Here is an 8,181-nt window from a genome sequence, read left to right as displayed (position 1 = left end):
GTTTTTCGAGGGTTCTTTCGGTGTTCCAATAAGCGAGACATAGCACTAGCTCCATATGTATATATATTTTTTCTAGATTTGTTTTTTCAGACACACACAAATATATTTTCTATTTTTTGATTAATATAATACATGTATATATTTTCTATTTTTGAGTAATACATATACATTTTTCTTGATTTTTTTGAGCAAATATATATTTTTCTAGATATATGGCGCCATTGTAGTCTAGCGAGGCAGGATGAATGGGCCTTGTGGAGGTGAGTCAGCCAGCCCAGCCTCACTTACTGGGCCGAATAATTCTGGTGGCCGGTGGGCAGGTGGGACGGGGAGCGGCGCCATTCATGCCACCCCACGGAAGTGTATAAGGAATCCAACCGCGGCTTTGGCACCTCCTCGCCCGCCGCCGCCGCCGCCGTCGCCGACCAGATCCCGCGCCGCCGCAGCCGCAGCCGCCTCCGGCCATGGCGCCGCCATCCTCCGAAGAGCCGGCCGCCGCCTCCGGGGCCGGCGCCATCTCCAAGGTCCTCGTCGTCATAGGTGCGTGCGCTTTTCCCCGTGGAAGATTCCCTCCTGGTGCTATGCTTGTTTGCTCACTGTGTGGGGGTCTGGTTGGTTGCAGCGATGCAGACGGAGGCGCTCCCGCTCGTCACCCGGTTCCAGCTCGTCGAGGCGGCCGCCGATGATTCCATGTCAGTGCCCCCCCCTCCCCCTTTTTGGTTCAGAATTCAGAACTTAGAAACGGATGAGCAGCTACTTACTGGTCGATATGGCATGCTAGTTGAGTAGTTAGTTACTTGGCATGTTGTTCTGCGGTAATACGCGTAGCCCACTAGCTCTGTTCGCAGCTCCAAAAATACAGTGGAGTTTAGATGCAAGTGTATGCCTAGATAGATTTCCTGTCTTGTTGCCGCAAGGATTGGGTCTGCGCGGAGGTGCAGCATAAATTTGTTGCTGGAATGGATTGCGAGCTGGGAAAATTTAGCAGCAGTCGGTTTCCGTTGAGCAGATTTGTTGGATGGCTAGTTACTGTATAACTGAACCCAAGATGCTCTATACATGAATTAGGCTGGAACCAGTTGGTCCTCAGTTTTCTTTGGATGCTCTCAAGCTAACACCTTTCTTTGTCGGCACACACCTAACAGATTTCCTAAAGGTGCCCCTTGGACTCGGTACCATGGCGACTACAAAGGCCTCCACATCGATCTCGTCTGGCCTGGAAAAGACCCTGTGCTTGGTAAGTTCTTACCACTTTGCCGGTATTCCCAGCTGGCTGCAAGGACATGTTCTCTGTGGATCAGTTTTCCTGATCGACTTCTCATAAAAGTGTGGTTTGTTTGATATAATTGTCCATAATCAACTTCGTTCCTTACCAAGAGCTAATCTCTTTCAGGGGTTGACAGTGTTGGTACAGTATCCGCAGCTCTTGTGACTTATGCTTCTATACAATTGTTGAAGCCAGACCTTATCATCAACGCTGGTACTGCTGGTGGTTTTAAGGTAGTCTTTTCATTGGTTCAAACATTTATGCTACTGTTTGTGCATATTACAATTTTGCTGATCTTCTGTCTTGCTGCGTTTTAGGCCAGAGGAGCAGGTATTGGGGATGTCTTCTTAGCTTCAGATGTTGCTTTCCATGACAGGAGAATACCCATTCCTGTGAGTCCTGTCTTATGTTTCTTCTCTATCCACAGTGTAATTGCATCCATTTTCTTGTAAGAGGACTCCATTGATAAGCTTCAGTGTTGTTTGAAATTAGGAAGTCATATGTGTGCAGAATTGTGCATAGCTAATTTTACCAAATGAATTCAATAATCCAATCCATATTCTCCCAATAAGTAGGAGTTCTCTGCTCTGTTTGTATCATCACGGCTAAACATGTGGAACTAAATGCTTACGTTTGTGGTGGCTTAGTATGTTATTTCTTCTGTAGAAATTTCCTCTCTTATGTCATTCTTTCATTCTCTGTTCAAACCTTATTGATGTTGACATGGTCTTTCTTGTGTAGGTCTTTGACAGTTATGGAATTGGAGCACGAAAAACATTTGAAACCCCGAATATAGTGAAGGAACTCAATTTGAAGGTAAGTTAGGGCATCTTCATTGGAAAGCGCTTGTATAGGCGCTTAGAGAACAAAGTAAATCTCGTAGAATTATAGAAGGAACTTAGCGCCTCTTGTTACAGTGTAAACCGCTAATCTCGGATGCTAATAAGCCGTCCGCTGAACTCGCCACTTATCTTGTGGGGCAAAAAAAATCCCAAGCGCCCGGTTCCCCTTTTTGCGCCGATGCCGTAGCTGGCGCCAGGTTTGGAATGCCCAACTGCCGATCGATCGGGGAACAAATCCTGGTGCCCTGGGTTAGCGCCCAGTGTTGGCGATGCCCTTATAGGGCTTAACTGGATGCTAGTTGTTGCCACTTGTCAATCTGCTGGATTATTTTTTTGGCCATACTTGACGGCATGAATATACATGAATATGCCTTGCTGTTTATTTCAATACAGTGTTGTTTCTGAAATGAATTTTTTGTTTTCATTCAGTAATGCATATCTATGCTCAGGAGCTAGGGACCTCTCTAAAGTTGCTGTGCTTCCTCTGTTTCAGGTTGGGAAACTGTCAACTGGTGATTCTCTGGATATGTCCCCCCATGATGAGACAGCAATACTGAGCAATGAAGCTACAGTCAAGGATATGGAGGTACATGCTTTTGCTTGAGAGTTCAGCTTATGAATTACAAACATTAGCAAATAACACGCAAATGGAGTTTATTCACCCTACTGCTCCAGGACAACTTTAAGAAATCTAAAATTTTGACAGGGTGCTTGTTCTCCTGTAGGCACCTATATTTTTATTAGAGCCTTTGAGTAGGATGCTGCTAGTCTGCACACGGTGTGAACAGTAAATTCAAAAAATAGTAAAAAATAAAAATAATCCGAAATTTTGAAGCAACGAAGATGTTCATTTGCGCAAAGTTCGTGCAAAATATCGTGGTGCTTGGACATCTGAGGACCTCTTACCAAAAAAAAAACCAGGTGTGTTGAAGAACACTATTCATAGCCGATTCTTTTTTTTTTTTGCAAACTCCTCAGATGTCCAAGCACCATGAAAATTTCTAAGCACGTTGTGCACATGAGCATCTTCAATGTCAAAAATTTCAGGTTTTATTTTTATTTATTTTTACTTCTTTTTTAATTTACTGTTCATCAGGTATAGATGAGCCCGGGCATTGTTTTGAACTATTGCTTTGAGTAGTTCTTTACTGATCTGTATAGTTCTTGCTAGGTGATGCTATAGTTGAAGTTAAATAGATAAGCACTAATATACCCATTTATGTTATGTTAAGTTTTGTTACTGTTCTGCATCCATCTCTTGTACATGCTAACAAACTTTAATTTGTAGATCTCATACTTGTTTTATTTTCTCTCATTTGCCATTCCAGGGAGCAGCGGTGGCATATGTTGCTGACTTGTTCTCGACACCTGCTATCTTTGTCAAAGCTGTGACTGACATTGTTGATGGGGAGAAGCCAACAGCCGAGGAGTTTCTGCAAAACCTGATCTCCGTGACGATGGCGCTTGACCAGGCAGTCATGCAAGTGGTAGACTTCATCAGCGGCAAATGTATCTCTGATCTCTGAACGCTGAACACTCCGCCATGCTGTTCTGGGGTCCACAAACTGAGGGAGCCTGAATATATATTGTTGGATGTATAATGTTTCCTGGGGGGTTTCACACACGATTTTACATTATCGTAACCCCTATGTAAAAAATTCTTGGCGATTACTCGGAGCCATTGTATGGGATTTTGTAGAATTTTACAAACTGTGCAGCTTAGTGAAGCTCGGCTTAATAAGGTGGTATATTGTTACACTGGAATAAATGATGGGCACTGGAACTCCCATGGATTCAGTACAATGGTTGATGGACGCACCTTGGCAGCTTCATCACATGGCAGCTGAATACTTTCCAAATGGAGTAAGAAGTAAAGGCTCTCATGTTTGTGAGCAGCTGTGCCATATGTATGCCGAATCAGTTAACTGCAATAATTCTACAGTACTATTCATTGGACTCAGTTCTTTTTTATCTACTATTTTGCATTTTTCTCTTTTACAGGATTAAGAAACTTTAATTTGTAGAGCTCATAGAGACAAGAATGGTTTTTATTAGATCTTTTTTTGTTATTTTATGCACCCTCTGTTAAAAATGGTTTTAGATCACTAAAGTAGTGAATTAAAACTGGTTTTAGATCACTAAAGTAGTGAATTAAAACGTCCTATATTTGTTTACAGAGGTAGTTGCTTATAATGCAGTTGGAACTAAATGGATAAACATTGAGAATATGTTGATTTATGTACACTGGTAGCCAGTTACTCTTGCGTTCCACCTAGTGTTCTGCGTCCTTCTCTTTTACTTGCTTGCGACAAACTCTAATTTGTAGACCTCCAATTTGTTTTCCAATTTCTCTTTCGCCTTTCCAGGGAGCAGCGATGGCATCTCTGATCTCTGAAATCCTAACAATCTAACATTCCGCAAGTGAATGTAACATGTGGTATATATTGTTGCATGTATAATATTTTGTTGGGGTGGATTTCGTACACAATCTTACATTGTTCTAACCTTGTAAGAAAAAAAATGAAATTACTTGGAGCCGGGTGGATTTCGTACACAATCTTACATTGTTCTAACCTCGTAAGAAAAAAAATGAAATTACTTGGAGCCAATGTATGTGATTTTGTAGAACTGTGGGAGTGGATTTTTTTTACATGATCTTACATTATCCTAACCTTGTAGAAAAAAAACTGCAGTGTTAATGAAGCTCTGATGAGTTGTTGAATTGGCAAACTAAAATATAAATGATGGGTGCTGAAACTCCCATGGATTGAGCAGAGGAAAAATAACTCTAGGAGTGATGGATGCACCTTGGCAGCTCCATCACATGCTAGCTACGAAATGCAGTGCAGTGAATACTTGCCTATGTTTGGAGCAGCTGTACTATATGTCTATATGTGTGCTAAATCGGTTAATTTGCTTTAATTCCATAGTACTGCTGGTTGGTTGGTTGGTTCAGAAGCCTTAAAGTTGGCTGCACAGTCGCTCCACAATGAGCAGTGGAGCATCCAAGTAAAGTGGCTTCTTCTTCTCTGGTAGTCATGGTGATCTGCTCCCCCACACCCTGAATTATATTTTGCTCCCTCAGTTTTATTTTCCCCTTCCCTTGTCCCTCGTTGGGATATACTTATAATATTTTGATTTTCACAGTTTTTTGCTTAAGAACATATTTTTTTTCTGTGCAAAAATTGGTCTTGCAGCAGCGTGCTAGCGAGGATGATGAGACCACCCCACTCTCCGGTGACCGGCCATTCTTCACCGCCGTCATGTGCAAGACGCACGTCCAGAAGCCCTATCTGCTGGTATGATACGGCGCTGCAACGTGACGTTCCCATACGCTCGTAGCAGGCAACAATGGCGGTTAGCTTCATAATCAATTGGTCATGCCCTGATCTTCTCTGCTTCTTGCATGCGCCGGACCGTGCAGATCATCCCGACCCACTTCCAGCGCCGGCTGCCGGCAAGGCGCGCGGCGGTGGTGCTCCGGTGCCGCGGGAGCTCGTGGATCATGAGCTACTGCGGTGACACCAAGCTGAAGAGGCTCGACCAGGGCTGGGAGCACTTCGCCGTCCACAACCGGCTGCAGGTCGGCGATGCGTGTGTGTTCGAGCTGGTGTCCGGGTATGCTGGAGATGGCGGCAAAAGGGAGGTGGTGCTGGAGGTGCAGGTGCTTCGACGCGGTGGCCTGCCGGAGCCTGAGGATCTCGGCACCAAAGGAGACACCACCGACGAGCCCATCGTTATCATGGAGTAGTCATCGATAGTGAGAGCTGGCTGCACTTGTTGCTGGTGTATGTAGATACATTCAATGTACGTGTGTCTTGTTTGTAAGACATCGACCACCATATTATTATTAGCTTGCATTTCATTGGCTAGATCTATGTCTTCTTGTAATTTGGTGTAGAAATAATCATTCCTCATTTCTATTCGTGGATAGTTATTTGCTCAAGACCAGGCATAGACTTTTCGTCACTTCTGCCGATGGCATGTGGGCACGTTATTATCTGTACGAAGGTCTTTGCGTGCAAAAATATCTAGTGCAATTGACTGCAGATAAACATTTTCAACAAACAAAGACGCCCAAAATGGCAGAAAAGAGCAATTTATATACAACCGGTTGAGTCTGTTCTCTCCATGCTCCGCGGGTTATTTAACCACTTTCCACTTTCTCCCATACACCAATTGTTCGGCAGAAACAATGCAAGAAAACAACAATTTTATATAAGACTGCCAATTGAGTGTTCTCTCCGTGCTTCAAGCTCAAGTGTTAGCAAAAGCAACAAGGACAAGAAAAGGGGAACGGAGGTTAGCTTGAGAATAGGAGACATGGGAAATGAGATGCTTAGGCCTCTTTTGGTTCATAGGATAGGATTATTATAGGAATAGGAATCTTGTAGGAAATGAGATGACATGTATCTCAAATCCTATGAGTAGGAATAGGAAACAAGATGTCATTTGGTTGCATCAAAGGAATTTTTCCATTGAGTCTAGGCTCTTTTTTATTTTCCTATGAAATATGGAGGATAGGAACCAATCCTATGTAGGAATAGGAATCCATTCCTATGAATCAAAGGGCTCTAAAGAAAACAATCTATAAGAATCCTATCTTCTAGAATTCCTATGAAATTCCTCTAAAGCAAAAGAGGCCTAGCCAGAAGCCGACCACATGCACAACCTGCATGTTAACACGTTGATAGACTTTGTTGTTGACAACCGGTTCCATGTCCATGACACCTGCGTCTTTGAGCTGGTGACTGGCGCCATATAGGGGAATAAGGTGGTGTTCAGACTGCAGAACTGTGCAGCTTAGTGAAGCTCGGCTTAATAAGGTGGTCTATTGTTATACTGGAATAAATGATGGGCACTGGAACTCCCATGGATTCAAAACAATGGTTGATGGATGCACCTTGGCAGCTCCATCACGTGGTAGCTAGCTTTGCAAGTGCAATGAGCAATGAATACTTTCCAAATCCAGTGATTAGTAAAGGCACTCATTTTTGGGAGCAGTTGTGCCATATGTATGCTGAATGAGTTAACTACAATAATTCTACTGTACTGTTTGTTTGGACTCAGTTCTTTTCTACCCGCAATATTGCAATTTTCTCTTCTACCTTATTAATGAACAATCATTTGTAGACCTCCCGCGAGCGACCGAGGTGGCGAACCCGAGCCGCCGCTCCTAGTCCGCGCCTCTCCCTCCCTCAGTCGCCGCCGCCGGCATGCGCCGCCGATCCGATCGGCGTAGGCGGCAGCGGGGATCCCCTTCTCCTCGCACGATACCGGGCGGCGCGGGACGACAGTTTCAGCAACGGCGTCTTGCGGATCCATGGCACGGCGGAGGCGCTTGGCGGCGCGGGTGCATCAGTTGGTCGTGGCGTGAAGGTCGGCTGTACGGGGCTAGAAGATGGAGGTGGGGCTGGGCGTGGCCGATGGCGGTGGCGGCAGCGGCATCCAGCCCGGACCGGTCTTGGCGGTGGCGATGGCGACGGCTAAACCGGACCCGACCATGGTGGTGGCGGCGTCCCCTCCGTCGAGGATGACGGGCCAGGTGTTGGGTCCTTGTGGCGGCGCCGGTGGCGGCGGATATTGGGATCCCGTGTCCGGGCTCATCGCAGGACGCGCGTGGCGGCCGGAGCTTCCGCCGGCGTCGACGACGCTTGGTGCGGGATCGCGGCGGCGGTTGCCGTTGTATGGGCGACGAAAGTGGCTGGCGCGACGGTGGGTGCTCCCTCTAGCGCTCGGAATCGGGGTCGCGGCCCCTCTTCATCAACAGCGGCGGACTCCGGGGTCGTGTGGGCGACTCAGAGTTCGGATCTCAAGATGGTGACAGCCTTCTGAGGCTGGTGACGGTATGGGATGTCCCCTCCATCAACAAATCGGGTTCGATGCGGCTCGGCAGGTGACACATGACCCTCTCTCGGAGTTGTCGGGCAATGCCTGTTGTCGGCAGGTGAAGCCACCGGTGGATGTGCTACCGGTGGATACTACGCACGACTTCTTATACGGAGGTGTCAAGTCATGCCTTCTACCGGCAGGTGATGCACGGCGGCTCTGGCGGAGGTGTCAAGTTTATCC

The 8,181-nt window shown here is 45.9% G+C and overlaps 2 protein-coding genes across 3 annotated transcripts; both read left to right on the top strand.

Moving 5' to 3' along the window:
* The first annotated feature begins 318 nt into the window (after nucleotides 1-318).
* On the top strand, nucleotides 319-4,069 carry LOC125521374 (5'-methylthioadenosine/S-adenosylhomocysteine nucleosidase). The gene is made up of 8 exons (XM_048686435.2): nucleotides 319-540; nucleotides 623-692; nucleotides 1,146-1,237; nucleotides 1,394-1,500; nucleotides 1,585-1,659; nucleotides 2,009-2,083; nucleotides 2,603-2,695; nucleotides 3,438-4,069. Exons 1-8 carry the CDS (start codon nucleotides 465-467, stop codon nucleotides 3,633-3,635), a joined length of 786 nt encoding a protein of 261 aa, XP_048542392.1. The 5' UTR covers nucleotides 319-464; the 3' UTR covers nucleotides 3,636-4,069.
* A 136-nt stretch (nucleotides 4,070-4,205) lies between these two features.
* Nucleotides 4,206-6,241, top strand: LOC125521375 (B3 domain-containing protein Os06g0112300-like). 2 transcript variants are annotated; one of them, XM_087534623.1, is made up of 3 exons: nucleotides 4,206-5,150; nucleotides 5,310-5,408; nucleotides 5,534-6,241. In XM_087534623.1, the coding sequence occupies exons 1-3, from the start codon at nucleotides 5,148-5,150 to the stop codon at nucleotides 5,858-5,860; spliced, it is 429 nt and encodes a 142-aa protein (XP_087390749.1). In that variant the 5' UTR covers nucleotides 4,206-5,147; the 3' UTR covers nucleotides 5,861-6,241. The 2 variants fall into 2 exon arrangements, with proteins under 2 accessions (XP_087390749.1, XP_048542393.1); XM_048686436.2 differs by having other exon boundaries at nucleotides 5,307-5,408; nucleotides 5,534-6,238.
* The last annotated feature ends 1,940 nt before the right edge of the window (nucleotides 6,242-8,181 follow it).

This window comes from Triticum urartu, chromosome 7A (assembly GCF_056163025.1).
Source record: "Triticum urartu cultivar PI428250 chromosome 7A, HENAU_Tu73, whole genome shotgun sequence".
NCBI lineage: Eukaryota > Viridiplantae > Streptophyta > Magnoliopsida > Poales > Poaceae > Triticum > Triticum urartu.
This window is presented reverse-complemented; position numbering and strand designations above follow the sequence as displayed.

Coding starts and splice junctions, on each gene's coding strand:
- LOC125521374 (XM_048686435.2), top strand. CDS start 465: ATGGCGCCGCCATCCTCCGAAGAGCCGGCCGCCGCCTCCGGGGCCGGC. Junction 541..622: donor CAAGGTCCTCGTCGTCATAG/GTGCGTGCGCTT, acceptor GGTTGGTTGCAG/CGATGCAGACGGAGGCGCTC. Junction 2,084..2,602: donor TGAAGGAACTCAATTTGAAG/GTAAGTTAGGGC, acceptor CCTCTGTTTCAG/GTTGGGAAACTGTCAACTGG.
- LOC125521375 (XM_048686436.2), top strand. Junction 5,409..5,533: donor TCCAGAAGCCCTATCTGCTG/GTATGATACGGC, acceptor CGGACCGTGCAG/ATCATCCCGACCCACTTCCA.